At 39.2% G+C, this 17,677-nt stretch overlaps 1 protein-coding gene across 2 annotated transcripts in view; it reads right to left on the reverse strand.

Annotated features, from left to right (window-relative positions):
• Window positions 1–1,045: 1,045 nt before the first annotated feature.
• Window positions 1,046–17,677, reverse strand: part of LOC134501915 (venom phosphodiesterase-like) — a 65,263-nt gene continuing 48,631 nt past the window's right edge. Inside the window, exons 18-23 of one of the 2 annotated variants that reach the window (XM_063309926.1) lie at window positions 17,297–17,466; window positions 17,137–17,188; window positions 13,292–13,446; window positions 3,985–4,123; window positions 2,038–2,115; window positions 1,046–1,190 (exon numbers count right to left, since the gene is read on the reverse strand). In XM_063309926.1, the coding sequence (XP_063165996.1) occupies window positions 1,054–1,190; window positions 2,038–2,115; window positions 3,985–4,123; window positions 13,292–13,446; window positions 17,137–17,188; window positions 17,297–17,466 (731 nt within the window). In that variant the 3' untranslated portion in view covers window positions 1,046–1,053. The remainder of the gene's footprint in view (window positions 1,191–2,037; window positions 2,116–3,984; window positions 4,124–13,291; window positions 13,447–17,136; window positions 17,189–17,296; window positions 17,467–17,677) is intronic. The other variant, XM_063309934.1, reaches the window with a different exon arrangement.

Consider the following 17,677-nt stretch of genomic DNA (forward strand, 5'->3'; position numbering starts at 1 on the left):
CATTAAGTGAGGACTGCTGTATTTTTGAAACAACTGCTTACTGGATGCATGAGCATCCAATCACATACGCTATTGTTTTCTTTCCTTTTCCTCCTTTCTTTTATCTAAGATGAACTTCAGCCTTTTCTGGTACATTTCCCCCACTTTCTATTATTCCATGAATAAGGGGGGGCCCTCATTTTAGAGTTTCTAAAATAAGTTTTTAAATTAGCACTGATTCCATTAATATGAATTTATTTTTTGATTCAGGCTTTGCCCTTTTTTAGAGTGTGGCTTTTGATATGTGTGTGTCATGAGTAAGGATGGCGAGCAGCATTTCTTGGTTTTCTGAAGACATTTCCAAATGTCTCTCCTTAATTTCTTGTTCCTCCCTCTTTCGATGGGAGTAGGAGTTTGTTAGGATTGATGTCCTAACTGCCAGGAAACACGCTGAGACAAGGAACTGGTCTCTAATGTTTTATTGCTTGTACATAACAGGAATCCTAACAAACTGAAGAAGCGTGGGAAAAACCCAGCCATATAAACCCCAAAGGTTAAGGCGGTCCCGATCTGTGTCTCTTTGAATGGCTACCTAATTCCTCAGTGCTACGCATGCGCTTAACAGTCTGGATGGGAGCCCCCTGCTCGCCATCCTTACTCATGACAGTGTGTATATATACAGACACACACAAATACATACACGCAAAACACACATATGCATATGCACATGCATGTAAGTGTATCTCATGCTTTCATTTGTTAGAGGGAGGGAAAGTGTTCAGCATTCTTCAAAGATTTTTAAATCTGGCTATTATTGCTTGTCCTTATTGGATGGGCAATGCAGCGGGGGAGGCTCCTGCATCGCCTTCCCCCTCCTTTCCCTCTGCTACAAAAATGCTCTTGATTCTGTAAAACTGCCTGGATGGAAAGGATCTGGCGAATGATGTGTAAACTAATGTCACGTTCATTGGGAAAAGGGCTGCAGCCATTTACATCCTACTTTTTTTAACTGTATATGAAATTATTCTAAGCAAATGAGAAAAATTAAAATATTGGTTTACCTTTTGAATTTACTTACTGTGTGATTGTGTCACGAGAATCAAAGTGCCCATCGTAATTATAATCAAAAATAGGCCCACTGATCACATTTAGTCCATTTCTCTCGGTAGCATATTTTGGAAGTAGGGTCGTATGGAAGTAATCCCACAATCCTGTAATTAGGAGGACAGCAAGACAGAATCAAATGCGTGGGTGTCCATTTTCCACTGCATCCATTATGTTGATGGAGAAGTGATGGGAACTTTAATGCATGTCCTCCGGGTTTGCTCAAAACTTACCTCTCATTTTTAAGCCATAAAATCAATCAAATTTGAGAATTGGATGTGATCACAGGCCTAGTCCTTAGCTTTTGTGAATCTTGGCTGAAATTGAACCTCCCATTTATATCTGGAATGGAGATGCTGCAACAAAGCCCACCCTTAGCTCTTTGCTTCCACAGCTCTTTGCAGCACCTGCTGCCTGAGGCAGCTCTCTCAGTCTGCTCAATGGTAGGGCTGAATTGGCCCCACTATTTCCCCATTAACTGGTGCAAAAGTATATCAATCTGCAGTTTCTTACAGGAGATTCCACAAAAATCACTGACAATTTAAGTCAGAGAAATGTTGGTGGTAAAATACTCATTTCTTATTGGAGAACGTGCCTGATGAATGTTCGTCTATATTTTCTGTGTGGTTTGCCAGTTCTTGTTCTTGTTTATGATATTACTTGTTCTTTATTTATGTTTTTTTCTTCTTCATCATCATATGATATTTTATTAAGCCTGCTATGTTGTAAACTGCCTAGAGTCATTCTGGAGTCAGGGCATCTAAACTGGAACAACAACAGCAACAATAATTTCAATATTGTTCCAGCAAAAGACATGGAACATATGCTGTTTTACAAAACCCCCCAAAGCAAGTTTAAGTCAAGGGAGACATTAGAGGTGGGAAACATGGTTGGAAAAAGCATTAATTCTTTGCTAAATAATGCAGTTATCCTGCCAAAATTATCAGAACTTACTTTTAAATTCTTTGTACATAGGAACAATGTTGCTAGTAACCAGAGCATCGTACTGCTCAAGAACAGATGAGCTGAAGTCTGTGGGGAAGAATTGTGGATTACTGACATGAATAGTGAAAAAGAAATCAAAAGCACATATTTGTTTCAGCTGAATACTATTTCAATCATAATGTTGAAGAATTTACTTCTGTACTATTTAAATGCTTCCTGCACTCCACTCACGCAAGAAGTCAAATACAACACAATAGAAAGATGCTGACCAGTAACAAACATTGCACAATGGACTTCTTTCTGTTTCAGAGTTCCAGCTTGATTAATAGTACTTTTCCTAAGATATTCTGTTCTCTGCTATTTTCTTTCTTTCAAATTCATCTACTTGCTCTAGTTTTTAGCCATTTATGTATAATGTGTGTTATGCTATCTACTTTCCTTCTTAAACACAACCATCTTGGTCTTCAAAGCATTACTTTTCAACTCATATCCCTCATTGCATCATAGAACCTGTCCAAAATTTCCTGCAAATAATTCAGGTTCTCAGATGACAACATGGCATCAACTCCACACAAAAACATGCACACATTTATATTCCCAACAAACACCCCTCTAACATCATCACAAGCATTCTGTATAATTTCATCCATAAATAAACAACTGAGGGTCCATCACACATCCATGTGTTGTTCGCTGCTCAGTCTTGAACCATTTGCTAAGCATTCCATTCCATTCCATTCTGTTCCGTTCCTTAATTCAATTTATATGGCCACCCATATGCTTTATTGCTATCATGTACCACTTTTATCATTTTAAGCAACCGCATTTCAACTCCATGTACATGCAGACATTCTGCAATTCAAATTTGTTCACTTCATCTAAATCAAGAAATGAAGAATTTCTCACATTCATACATTTCTTATGAATTGCTAAAGAGCAGAAATTAGATCTGCACATTCCCTGCTTGACATAAAAATGCAAGGCACTCTCCCATTTTTTCTCATTATCACTTCTGCCAACATCTTTGCCTTCTCTGGTGAGAGGAGATGGGTGGTGACAAATTTGATAAATAAACAAACAAACAAACAAACAAACATCTTCCCTAGCACATTTAAACTCAAGGATGGGTGGAGAAAGGAAGTGGGCAGTGTGTGGTCTGTTGTGAGGAACGAGTGCTTGTCAAAAGAAGTGAAAGCATCTGTGTAAAAGAGTGTGCTGCTGCCCACTTTCTTATATGGGAGTCAGTGTTGGGTCTGTCAGGAACAGCATCAAAAGTAAGTTGAATGCAGTGAGGATGAAATACGTAAGCCGTGTGCGTGGCACAAGAAGAAGAGACAGAACAAACATGGATTGAATACAGAAAGAGTGGCCAGCACAAAAGGAGTGCCCTTGAGATGGCCGTAGAGAGAGAAGGGAAGAAGGTGGTTCCACTTTTGGTCACTCTTTATAAACGGATCACGAGAAAGGAAAAGACGCAGAAAGTCATGGTTAAATAGAATTGATGAGATTCTGAGAGAGAGAGAGAGAGAGAGAGAGAGAGAGAGAGAGAAGATAAGGCCTAACCCTCCTAATATTCCATATACTCTTCTTCTTGCTGTTGATCTCTTTTTTTTTTTTAGTTCAGTTTATCAGGCAGTCTTTCTTGCAGCACCTTCTGGTCTTACTCACTTTAAATGCAAATCTGTGGAACAGAAATAGTTTGAAAAGCGACTCATGAGACCCTGCGGTCTGGGCCTACAAAACGCAATGGTTATATTACACGGTCGTTCTTCTTACAGGCCAGAAACACCACTGAAATGTTTTCTCCTTTGCTTGTCTTCCCCCCCACCCCCCGCCCCCCACCCCGAATGCCACGCTTATCCGGAGGTTTCAGGCTATGTATATGTTTAAACACTCAGCCACATCCCTCTAATTAAAACATTCTGCTCGCTCTATATAAAGAACAGCGCTACTAACTGGGAGGGTAGAGGAAGCCGTGGGTGACCGTCAGGCCTGGCTGGTAGCTGGAGCAGTTTTGGCTCTGAGCTGCCGGGATCCGACCGTCAAGCCGCAGACAGTCTGGAGCAGTGGGAGGGACAGAAGGTGCATTAACCAGCTGGAAGAGAAGAGGGTGAGAGAGAGTATTACACCCACAGCCGTGGCTAACCTTGGGTTTTGTGACTTCCTAGCCTGGCTTTCCTTGATTCTTTCTTTTCCTACTTTTATCATGAATCATGGCAGTGCTGAAAAGAGAAGTGGCCTTCCTGCCCCTCCCTCTCATACGTATCCAGTCTGTCCCTTGTTCTTCAGCATTCCATGGTATCACTTTATTTTTTTTAAGACACTATAAAACAATTGTACCCATCATCCACTTTCATGAAAATGTTTTGCATGCTACATTACATACCAATATTGCCTGGTCACATGGTATATGACAAAGGAACGGTATTAAGGAAAAGCCATATCTGCAATATTGAGATACTTCTTCACTCTTCCTCCAGCCGGCAGCCAGGAAGTTCTCAGGGGTCAGTGGAAGACTCTGTCCCAAACTATAGTTTTCCACAGGTGTTCTTGGCAGTATGTCCCTTAGGATTCAAAGGAGCTTCTTCTGGAATGCCCAGGCATCTGCTTCAGTGATGTGGAAATGCTGCCATCCCATGCCTCTCTTTCCTCTTGGCCTTGCTCTCACTGCACAAGCAGCAGCCAATTAGGTGCCCGGAGGTTGGCCAACACAGCCCTGGCACCTGCCGTCTCTGCTAAGATTTGGCTCAGCCTGCACAGGAGGTTGGGCTCAGAGGAAAAGGACAGTGGGCGTCTTTGGCAAAAAGGACCTCCTTCGAAAGGGAGCCAGTAATCAGTGTGTCAAGAGGCATAATTTATTTGTATTTTGTGGGACTTTAACTACAGTATTCAGAAGCAGCTGCTCTGGCCTCCAGGTCCTCTTTCAGCCACTTCCAGGTCTTTTTTTTTTAAAGTGTCATAAGATGTAAATAATAAGTCATAAAATGGAAAAATCCAGTACACTCCTCGAACCAGAGAGGTGTACTGTATCTATTAATCTGGCTGTCCATTTCATAATTATACATGATCGATTGAATTACTATTTCAAAAGTTCTTCCACATTTTATAAAACCATTTATGAAGTGATGAGTATTGTACAAGAATGACCCAATCTGAATCAAGACCTACAGTCAGCATTGTCATTTAATGCAATGCCATATCAATGTCAACATTTTCCTTTCAACTCAGTTGAAAGCTATGAAGGAGTGAGAACTTGGTCTGAGGAAATGTTAAGTAACTAAATGATGTACACGCATGTGTGAACATGCCGTTGGTAGATACAGTATACAGTTCTCATTGTAAGATACCAGATTGTGCGAAGAAAAGGTAATAAATGCAATGCTTAGCTTACTCATGAACAAAATCAGAAGAGTGACATTTATTTCTAAACATGATTTGGCCATCCTATAATGGAGAGAATGAATATGAGGTTTACTTTTGTTTTATTCCCATTTCTATTCAAAACAGCCAGTTCAGGAAAGGAAATGGAAACAAATGAAATGAACTCATCTGCATCTAAACTATATTACTGTTTTTGTTTTATTTTGCTAGTGGCAAACGATAATAGTAGAAGTTGCGTCAGAGTGGAGAAAAGGGGCAAATTTATTACTGGATCACTGCAAATAAACCAGTGAGAGGGGAAAAGGTTAAGGACTTCTCCTCCCAAAAGCCACTTTTCTGTCTTACAAAGTGAATTTTCATTTTTCTTTTTTAAAAAAGTGCATGGGATTCAGTTAAAAATCTTTGTATAAAGTGCAGTTAGTCCCTTAATGTGACAAATTTTAGGATAATTTAGAAATTCTTCAACATGGAATTAACAGCATAAATATTTTTAACTTGGAGTGGGAAAAAGTTTGTGTGTGCGTGTTAGAGGCAGGAAGGGAGGAAGAAAATATTAGTGTGTCTCTGTATGGGAGAGGTTGATGGTTTGGTACAACCAAATCCTTCCCTGCCCCTGAAAATGAATGTTTTCTTCCCCCAACTTTCAAAGACAAAATGTTTTGTGTTTAAATCATGATTGTATGCCTCAGAAAAACTGGGGAGTATCTCAGCTGCAAAGCCTCTGACTTACAATAAAGTGCTAGAGGCTGACTTCAGCCTCTAGCACTATTTTTGTGAGACTAGTTCAGATTATTGTTGGTCATATTTAATCAAATGCCAGATCAGATCATTAAACAACTTTTTTTTGCCCTTACTAATAAGCTGAGTTCCACTATTGCTTAAACAGCTGGCGGAAGATTTTCAAGAACAGACAAGTTATTTGTTTAACAAATGATTTATTTTAAGGTTGAAACGTTCTGCTGAATTTCTCCATGTGAAGTAAAAAGAGAAAAAGGCCAGCTGAAAAAAGAGGAGGAGGAGAAGGAGGAGGGGAAGAGGAGGAGGAGAAATACCAGCATCATAAGAATGTAAGATGAAGCAAAAAGAAAAAGCCAGGGACTTCCATTTTTGAAACCATCCAAGCCTGCATGTCCAAGCTGGGTCTTACCATGCCTCCCCATTTTTTTGTCAGTGCAAGGAACAATCTTTGAGGGGATTAACAGACACAACAAAATGCTTTTTAGGTGGCTACTGTTTAAGGCTTCTTCCTTAGAGTTTGAGCACTTGGAAGGGATGATTGAGCCTAGCATGGACGGAAAGCTAGATTCATCTCCAGAACTCTTTGGACCAAGTTGCTCACTTGAAGTGCACCGAAGTTCTCCAATTCAAATATTGCTTTATAAAGCTCCAGGGGTTGGTGCTTAAAGTAATGGCTATCTTCAGAAGTGGTGAGATAGCAACTGTGTAGGGGAAATCCCTCTACAATATGGGATTTGTCTTTTCACTGCAATTTTCCATTTATCTAGCAGGGTCCAGGAGGCGAGACTTCTCTGCAGTGGCGCCCGCCCTTTGGAATATTCTGCCCCCAGAGGTGAGGTGGGCACCTTCGCTCCTGGCCTTCCAGAAGAATTTGAAAACCTGGTTCTGCCACCTTGCCTGGGATGGGAAGGGCAACAGCTCTTGCTGGGGGTGGTTGGCGCCATAGTGCCCTCCCCATTGAATGAGAGCTTTTCGCCACAATGGATCTTATATCTATTTATAATGATAGTTTGCATTGTAAATTAGGTTTTATGGTTTTAAATTGTTTATTTTGTTGTAAACCGCCCAGAGTCCCCTCTGGGGGGTGATGGGCAGTGAGAGAAATTTGAAATATATAAATAAAATATTTCCAAGCTAATCAGAACTTCTGAGATCCATTCACCCATTCGCCTAATTCTTCATCAACACGATTTTTATTTAGTGTCTCATCCTTTGTACAAATCAATACATTTTGAGAAGCAGATGCCCTTTTTCATGAAAAAAATATAAACATCTTAATGTTTATCTGATTAGATTGAAAAATCTTTAAATCAGCTAGTAATGCGGTCCTCAAAAATCGTAAACTTTTAACATTATTTTGCTATTCTTTTTGTGACTTGATCGTGCAGTGCTCGAGCGTGGACTCTGTAGGTAGAAACAATGGAATGCTGTGTAGGGGAGGGGGCAGTGCAGTGCTAATGCCGCCACCACCCACTACACATGTCAGCTTGTGGCAACTTGGAGTTATATATAATATTTCAACCTACCTACATGTGTTCTGTGACGACAGGCATTTATTGGTATTATTATTAAGTAGACATGTAAGTTTTCTTATTTGATTATGAAACTTTGCTTTTTTATTTGCCTACCTAACAATTTACGATGGGCTTGGTGTGTTATTTCTTTAAAAGTATATTTATTCCTAAATAAATTTATTCCAGCATGGCTTCAATGTCGTTTCAACAGAAAACAGAACCCAAAAAAGAAAATAAAAAAAGAAAATTCACGGATGATGGAAGAGTATTCAGTGAAAAATGGACAGATGATTACTTTTTTGTCGAGACAAATACTAAGGCACTATGCTTAATTTGTAGGGAAAATGGGTCAGTTTTCGAAGACTACAATTTGAAAAGGCATTATATGGAAAAACATGATGCCAAATTCAAAACGTATCAAGGAATTTGTCATAAAGACAAATTAGCGGAACTGAAAAAAAGTCTGTCGTCTCAACAATTTTTTTAAAGAAGTCACAACTCAAAAGGACTCTATTATAAAAGCTAGTTATTTGGTAGCAAATCTGATTGCAAAAAAAATCAAAACCATTTACCAAATGTGAGTTTATTAAGCAATGTATGGAAAGCGTGGCAGATATAATTTGTCCTGATAAAAAACGCTATTTTTCTAAAATCAGTTTGTCTCACCAGACTATAGCTGGGCAAACTGAGGAAATAGGAAAATCTATCAAAAACGGTTTGAAGAGTAAAGCTGCTAATTTCAAATATTATGCTTTGGTGACGGATGAAAATACTGATGCTACAGATATGGCTGAACTTGCCATTTTTATTAGAGGTATTGATAACGAATATAATGTCACTGAAGAATGGCTTCTTTGGTGCCATTAAAAGCAAAACTAAATCTCTTGATTTGTATGAAGTGGTAAAAATGACATTAAAGCGATTTTCTTTAACCATTGTCAACATATCTGGTATATCTACTGATGGCGCCCCGGTGATGGTTGGTAAAAGTGAGGGACCTACAAAATTGATAGAAGACAATGCAAGTGCCACCAGCAACTCACTTTTGATGAAGTATCACTGCATTCTATATCAAGAAAATTTATGAGCGAAAGCTTTAAAAATGGATAATGTCATTCAAATTGCCATCAAAGCAGTTAATTCCATAAGGGCCAAGGGATTGAATCATCACCAATTCCAGGAGTTCCTTAAAAGTATGGATGCTGATTATGGGGACATCTTTTACTTTTTTGAAGTACAGTGGCTAAGTCGGGGTAAAATGCTGAAAAGATTTTATGATCTGCAAAATGAAATCAGGTGGTTTATGGAATCAAAAAGAAAATTTGTGCCAGAACTTGAAGATGAAAAATGGCTCACAGATTTAGCATTTTTGGTGGATTTGACCACACATTGAAATGATTTAAACATGCGTCTTCAAGGTGAAAACCAACTTATCACTGCAATGTTTCAAACCATAACAGCATTTGAAATGAAACTTAAAGTATGGCAAGATCAAGTTACGGAAAATAATTTTATACATTTTAATACGTTAGTTAAACACTGTCCTGTGAACAGCGAGAAATATGCAGCCTTGCTTTTTGGTTTGATACAGGAATTTGAGAACAGCTTTCAAGATTTCTGGAAAAATCATCAATATTTTGGTATATTTTTGACTCCATTTTCAGTCGACATAACTACATTATCTCCGAATTTTCAAATGGAATGCATAGAGTTGCCATCAGACATTCAATTCAAAGAAACATTTGATCATGTCTGGACTTTTATAAGACCTATCTTCCCAGAGAAAAATACCCGTTGCTTCACAATTATGCCTTATTCATGACATCGCTTTTTGGCAGCACGTACATTTGTGAGCAACTATTTTCAGGGATGAAGCACATGAAGAGTAAAATTAGAATTAAAATTTCTGATGAGCACCTTGAGAACTCACTGAGAATTGCAACCACTTTCATTGAACTAGACACTGATGCATTAGTTTCACAAAAACAAGGTCAAATATCCCACTAGTTTTATGTTGCCCTCTTTTTTTAATTTTGTAATAAAAATATTAAAAAATAAATGAAGTTTTATTACTTATATACATTAACTATATTATATATTTTATGTGTGGCCCAAGACAATTCCTCTTCACTCAGTGTGGCCCAGGGAAGCCAAAAGGTTGGACACCCATGCTATAGGTGAAAGTTTATAGGATGAAAATAACACAAGCTTAGTGGCTCATCTTGTTTATTTATTTAATACATTTCATCAGCTTCCCTAACAGTTCAGCATGGCTCACAATGTTATTTTAAAATGCAGCTGAAGCAAAATGCTAGATTAATCTCAAGTATTAAAGAAGCCTTTGACCTGTCCTTTAAGACACCATATTCAGAATTCACAGAAATATTGGGACCTGATTTTCCTATAAGAGCTCAATTTTTCTGTGAACTTTGTTTGGATTATGTTCTCTTCACGATCTCCCTTGAATGAGACTGAGTGATGCAACAGCTTCTTTATGCTGTGGAGAACCCTTCTTGTTCACACTCTCCATAACATCAGAAAAACTCTTTCTAGACTGAGATTACATGTCATGGAAGAGAATATGTGTGTTTGGGTGTGTATGTATGTATGTAGGTGTATGTATACATATACATATCTACAGGGAAATCCAGGTTTTGGTCCTCCCTTAGGCACACAAAGCAGCTGGGTGACTTTGGACCAGTCAATTTCTCTCAACCTAGACTGGGAATTTGAAAATATGCCGCTACCAGTCCACACTGGACCAGCATGGTAAATTATATTCTATAAGATTCAGTGAAGAGGCCTTCATCCTGCAGTGGACTGACTTAGGTCGATAAAAAATAATAAATGTTGTCTCCAACTTTAATATATTAAAAGATGCCATCAGTTTTGAGAATCAGAAAAGCTTCTTGTATCTCTTCTATCAAAGCCTGCTGTGTATATGCAAAAGTAACAAGTAAAGCATATTAAACAAAACACAGGGATGCAAATATGGTAATTTTTAACAGCATCTATGTGGATTTATATATATGTAATATACATCGGCACCAGATTAATTAATAACTTCCAGGAAAATGAGACCCTGATCCAAACTTAGCATTGGATAATGTTTTTATTAATATTATATCTCAACAAGATCATTATTTTCTGAAGAAAAAGAAGCAATCTCTGTTGATTCAGACCAAGGATTCAGATTAGCGTCTTCTAACAGCTGGGAATTATATTTATTTTAGACCCAGACATCTGAAGGGCACTAAGGTAATCTAAAGCATCTTCTCCATCCACCTGGAGAAGGTGTGGTAGCTCAGAGACTGCAAAAGTTGTGCATACAGAATAAATCACTGATATTTCCAATCAGGGCTGGAACAATCCCCACCCCCTCAACCTGGGGACATCATTGCCAGTTAATGTAGGCAGTTTGGGGCTAGATGGATAAATGATTTAACCCAGTGGCTGGGTTTATACAATGCAGTGAACCACAAACTAGCCAGTCACATTCTGTCTTAAAGGTAAAGGTTTCCCTTGACGTAAAGTCCAGTCGTGTCCGACTCTAGGGGGCGGTGCTCATCTCCGTTTCAAAGCCTTGGAGCCGGCGTTGTCATAGACACTTCCGGGTCATGTGGCCAGCATGACTGCACGGAACGCCGTTACCTTCCCGCCGAAGCGGTACCAATTAATCTACTCACATTTGCATGTTTTCGAACTGCTTGGTGTGCAGAAGCTGGGACAAGCAACGGGAGCTCACCCCGCCGCGCGGTTTCGAACCGCCAACCTTCCAATCGACAGCTCAGCGGTTTAACCCGCAGCGCCACCGCGTCCCTTTTACATTCTGTCTTAGGTCTTAGCATATTCATAGTCCCTGTGATCAGTGACTTCCAAAGGCCCACAGAAGAGACTTTTCCAGTTCCATCTAGAAATGCCTAGGACTGCAAGCATATCCACAGAACTAGAACTTTTCCTCAATCTTGCACACTCAGTTTTGGGTGAAATACTTTTGTCAACATACTGATAAACTACCATTCTCCACCCCTCACCCCAAAGAAATCCAGAAAACTGAAAATAGTGATTTCAACAAACTTCACCCACGCTCATCTGTCTGTGTCAATCACAGATGGAGTTTCTTAGAAAGTGTAGCATTCTGCACAGACAGCATAGAAGTGGTACATATAGAGGACAGAAAAGTATAATAACAGAGAAAGCATGGCCCTGTGCCTTGAATGCCAAAATAATCACACAGAAGAGAACCCTGCCTTCCTTTTCTTTATCATGCTTTTTACCACCAAACCACTGATTGGTTTTTAAAGGAGAACTGCTAACTTCAGCAGTGGGAATTGCTGCAGCAAAAATAGCAGGCCACACTCCAGACTGTCTGCCCTACACATGCTTTTCTTTTAACTCCAAAATATCTTAAGAGAATATGCACATAGGTATTCTTTAAACATCACTATGCCATCTTGACACTATCAGAAATATCATTCAGTGAACAGGTGTTGTATTTGTATATCTCGGTGTTTTTCCACTCTGTAATATACTGGAGACTAGGGCTATCTTGGCACTCCTTGCTGTGGAATGGGGGCCTCAAGCTGAAGCTTTGAATATTGGCAGAAGACCGGAAAAATACAGTTTAGATTGGTCAAAGGTTCAGCAGATGTTGACTGCAGTTAGAAGGCCCAGAAAGAACACAATTGGGCAGTTCAAGAGAAAATAAGTTTGACAGTTTGGAAAATGGCAGTGAGAAATTGGTTTTGTGGCTAAAAGGAACAGAATTCAAAGCTAGGAGTTTCCTGTCCGAAAGAAGAATGCTGGAAAAAGAGCTAGATGTTTGATTCTCTGTGGCTGAGAAGATGACAGGACCCTGTCATATAATTTTAGTTTAATTTAATTTAAATATAGCATATTCAAAACCATGGAGAATCAATTGAAATAACACCAATATAATACTTTTTCAATATCAGGTGTGCTCCCAGTTCAGCATTTGAAACTGTTCACATAAAGAAACATAAGTTATTAGTATCACTAGGGTAAAAATGTAATTCAATGGGGGAAAAAACCCTTTTTTCAAAAGTTTTGTAACTATGGGTTCATGTATCTATTCTGAGGCAAATTGCTGTGGGATCATAGATAAACAGTGTGTTTTGACTGCCAAAAAGAAACATTGCAACAGTCAGTAGACAGTAAGGAAGATGTTATTGTAAAGCTCATAAAACCTCTCCATCTTTGGCTGCATCACAGCCTTACACCACTTCAACCACCTCCCTTCTGAACATAACCCATCAGTCATTTTTGGCATCCCACCCTGGGATTGAGAAATCAAGGGTTTTGTTTGTGAACTGTGTATAATTCAGTATATAACTAGACAAGAAGTCTGCTTATAAACATGATACCGTCCATTGAGATTTTTTTCGAGAAATAAACTTCCTATTGCTGCAGAAAAATGTTCTGCAGCAATAGGAAGAATGCCCTGTGCTTGAAGTTATGCATCTTATCTCTCTCTATCTCTATCCATTTCCATCTCCACCTCTGCATCTACCTCTACCTCTCTTCAGATCCTCTTTCTTATACACCATTACCCTTTTCCTCTGAGTAGACTTCCATTTTACTACAAAAAGTAAATAAATCTGAAAACTTACTGATTTGCTGACAGTATATGAGCTCCATAGTGGCATCCAGATGTCTTGACTATATGCACTCACATATTTAGTCTGGTGAAGGAGGCAGTACTTGCTGTGCTTCTGTAGAACCTGGGGTCTACCATAAGGCAAATTATGAGCTTCAGCCTCCATTTCTAGAATGCAAACCATAAACCATCCACATTAACTGGATACTGTACAGTCCTTTCCAAAGTTACTATGAAGTAAATTTGCTCATTCAAGATTTGTGCCTTTCAGTATATTGGAAAGAACAAAACAATTGGAAACAATTGGAAAGCTGCCCATTTAAAACCTGGCTTTGGATTTTTCCTGGCCTATGCGATGCCAGTATGCTGGCTATTTCTAACTCAACATGTCCAGCCAAACTCTACATCTCCAACACACCATTTGAGATTACAAGCATTTAAAGGAAAATAGTTGAAGCACCACTACCAACAAAACCTCACCATGCTGCTATTTGGTTTGGAAGCAAAGCTCCTATGAGCAGCAATGACAGAATTAGTGGGGAGCTGGGAAGAGAACATACAATTTGCAGTGATGGATACCTTGGTTAAGGTGCTAATACACATAAAACTGCCTTCATTTATTCCTTTGATTGAGTGGCAGATCAACAGAGCTATACAGAGAGATATGTCCCTTATGAGTATGAAAAGCATATAAATAACTATCACGATTGTGATGTCCAGGAAAATGTCAAAAGGAAGAATAGAATAATCTTATGAGGTACTACTTGTTACCCATTTCTGGAGAACAGTTCTGATCTGCAGCCGTGCAGAGTTCACCAAACGGTTTGCCGAGGAAAAGCAGCTGATAACTCCATGTCTATAGGAGAAGCTATCGCTCTGTGTGTTTGTGTGCATGCATCTGCATGTATCTGCAGCTCTTTCCCTCTACTTCGTACCTTCCTTTTCTCTATCTCAGTGTTTCTTAAAGTGTGGTCCAAGGACTCCTGGGGGTCCCCCAAGACCCTCTCAGGGGTCTGCGAAATCAAAATTATTTCCCAGATATTGAAGATATTTACAAAAACTTAATGCCACTCTTATCATCATTATTTTTTATTTGTTAAAAAATATAGGGCTTTTTCATGACAAAAATACTAATGTTAATATTTAATGGGTTTAATATTGTTATTTTTACATGATCCAATAAATAAATACTCTACTAATGCATCAATTTCAATTTTTAACACAGTAAATATCAGTAATATTAACCCAAACAAACAAAAGCTCTTTTGGCGTTCTCCATAATTTTTAAAAGTGGGAAGGGGTCCTGAGAGCAAAAAGTTAAAAAAACTCTGCTCTACCTCATTCTCTTAAAAAAAAAAAAAAGAAAGAAAGAATCCTCTGCCCCCCCAAATGGTGATGCCTCTTTTGGAAACCCACCTTAGGTCTAAATCAGGCGGGTCCAGCCTGTGGCCCACGGGCTGCATGCGGCCCTGAACAGCTTGTAATGCAGCCCACTGGGAATTTTGAGACTGTGTTTTGGGTGCTCTCCCAAACATGGTACCATGGGGAATTCACCATATGTCTCTCTACTGGACTTTTATAAGACCTATCTTCCCAGAGAAAAATATCTCTCACTTCACAATCACACCTTATTCATGACACCACTTTCTGGCAGCATCTGTGAGCAACTATTTTCAAGGTTGAAGCACACAAAGAGTAAAATTAGAATTAAAATTTCTGATGAGCACCTTGAGAACTTACTGAGAATTGCAACCACTTTCATCAAACCAGACACTGATGCATTAGTTTCACAAAAACAAGGTCAAATATCCCACTAGTTTTATGTTGCCCTCTTTTTAAAAAATTTATAATAAAAATATTAAAAAATAAATGAAGGTTTATTACTTACAGTATATACATTAACTATATTATATATTTTATCTGTGGCCCAAGGTAGTTCCTCAGTGTGGCCCAGGGAAGCCAAAAGGTTGGACACCCATGGTCTAAATACAACCCACTTTAAAAACCACTATAGTTTACATTCCTTGCGTACAGTAGAATTTACATTAACTTGGTTCCTGCATAACATGGGGACTGTCTATAGCAGTGTTTCTCAAATTTGGCAACTTTAAGATGTGTGGACTTCAGCTCCCAGAATTCTGGAGTTGAAGTCCACCATCTTAAAGTTCCAAAGTTTGAGAAACACTGGTCTATAGAGTCTTCCATATTCTTTTTCATAACTTTAGGTTGATTGACTGGTAATATGGTTTATGCCCACCTATTAGCCTTTAGGCTGCTACAGGTATACCCTTTCCTCTCCACTATCCCCCATAAACCTTTGGGTTTGGGCCGTGGGAGTCTGGACTCCTGACTTCTGCAGAGACATCTGCTTGCGTAATGCCTGACCAACACTTTCAAAAGCACTTCTGAGGTCTTACATGGACTGCTAGGAACACAGAAACAAGCTCAGAAGTCTTTTCAAAGAGCATTAGACCTGTGCTCAAAAAACAAGAAGAGTGCATGCTGTTGCATAGAATATCAATTTCAGTGGGGAAACACAGCCAGATGCTGCCAGTTGTGTGTCCCTAGTTCTGCCACCAATGCCTGCATTACAGGTCTTCCATTGTTTTTGACAAGGAAGATTTTCACATGGGTGTACTTCTTGCTGTTTTTATTATTGCCTATTCCTGCATCTGTTGCACAGATCTACTTCTCAATATTGGCAGCAATGCTACTCACTGCGAGCACTGCAATTCCATTGCAGCATCAAAGATGGAATTCGCCTATACAACTGGCCCATCCCTGGGTTATTTGCAGAGCTGTCTATCTCTGATTATAATCGCTTGCCCACAAGTTCAGAAAAGTGGGGATGCTACCTGCCCCCCCACATGAAACAATGCCATCCAATGGGACCCAAGAGGTGTGGCTTCTCCACTGTGGTGCCTGCCCTTTGGAACAGCATCTCCCCTAAGATTTGGATGGCCACAACCCTGTTGGCATCTGCAGGACTTTAAAAGTTTGATCCTTCCTCTGAGCACGGGGTTAGGATGTTGGATAAGCCCATGTGGAAAATAGTTTAAGATTCTGAGTATGTTGTGCTTTTTGGCCTCAAAAAGTATATGTTGTTTTATTTATTTATTTAATTTTTATCCCACCTTTTGTCATTTTTATAAATAACTCAAGGCGGCAAACATACCTAATACTCCTTCCTCCTCCTATTTTCCCCACAACAGCAACCTTGTGAGGTGGGTTGGGCTGACAGAGTGACTGGCCCAGGGTCACCCAGCCGGCTTTCATGCCTAAGGCGGGACTAGAACTCGCAGCCTCCTGATTTCTATCCCAGCACCTTAACCACTAGACCAAACTGGCTCTCTATATTATATTATGTTCTTGTGGTTTATTATCTTGTTTTGTTTTTTAATCCTATGTTAGCTACCCAAAGCCACATTTTGTGGGTTGGGGGTCCATATAAATTGGATGGATGGATGGATGGATGGATGGATAAGGAAATAAATAAGTGCTCCCTCCCATTTTGCCCTGCACTCCTCCTCTGCACCTATAACCTGACTGACAGGTCAGAGCAGGGATGCAGGGTGAAGCATTCTTACAGGGATCAAGAATCTGCTGGCATGTTAATCTGCAGAGCTCATGATCAGTCTGTGTGTGTGTGTGAAATTTATATAGCTTTATTTATTTATTTGTTAAATTTATATAGTTAAATTTAATATTCATATATTTATTAAATGTATGTAACAAATTTATATACTTGTTAAATTTATATATCTGAATACAACCTCTTCTATGAAAACTGAATCCCAAATGAGTCCTGGGACCTTTGAAACTTTTCAGTAATTAGGAATGGGGTTGTACTAGACTTACTTGCTTGATTATTGAGGTTTAACCTTTCATTCACTGCTTCTAAATCTGTTATCTGCAAATACACAAATATGCCAAAATTCAAAAGAAAGGTCAAGCATACATAGACAATTCAGATTAAAAAAACAACAACACTAGGACACATGTCTTGCTGAGAACTTACTGAGCTACATATACACCCTGAAACATCTGGACTGGGCAAGGAGCCAAAAGGGCACAAAAGAGGAGAAGACTGTTCTTCTGCTGGGGTTGGATCGTAGAAAGGAGTTTTTAGGAGGTGATTCAAGCTTCCATGTGTTCCATTGTTTGGAGCAGGTTTAATTTTCATGAGATCTGTGAAATTAAAAATACAGGTTTTCCACGGTGCATCAATGACTTTCTTCAAGCACATGCTTGAACCTCCTTCAGGGTTCTGATATTTGAGGTTTGAACTGGGAAAGAATTACAGAAGCACAAGCTCTGGAATCTCAAATGGAGAAGTGCCACATGGTCTTTTTGACTGTGCCACTCACAACAATTTTGAAACTGTATTGGCTGAATTTCA

Source organism: Candoia aspera, chromosome 1, assembly GCF_035149785.1.
Source record: "Candoia aspera isolate rCanAsp1 chromosome 1, rCanAsp1.hap2, whole genome shotgun sequence".
NCBI classification, from domain to species: Eukaryota; Metazoa; Chordata; class Lepidosauria; order Squamata; family Boidae; genus Candoia; species Candoia aspera.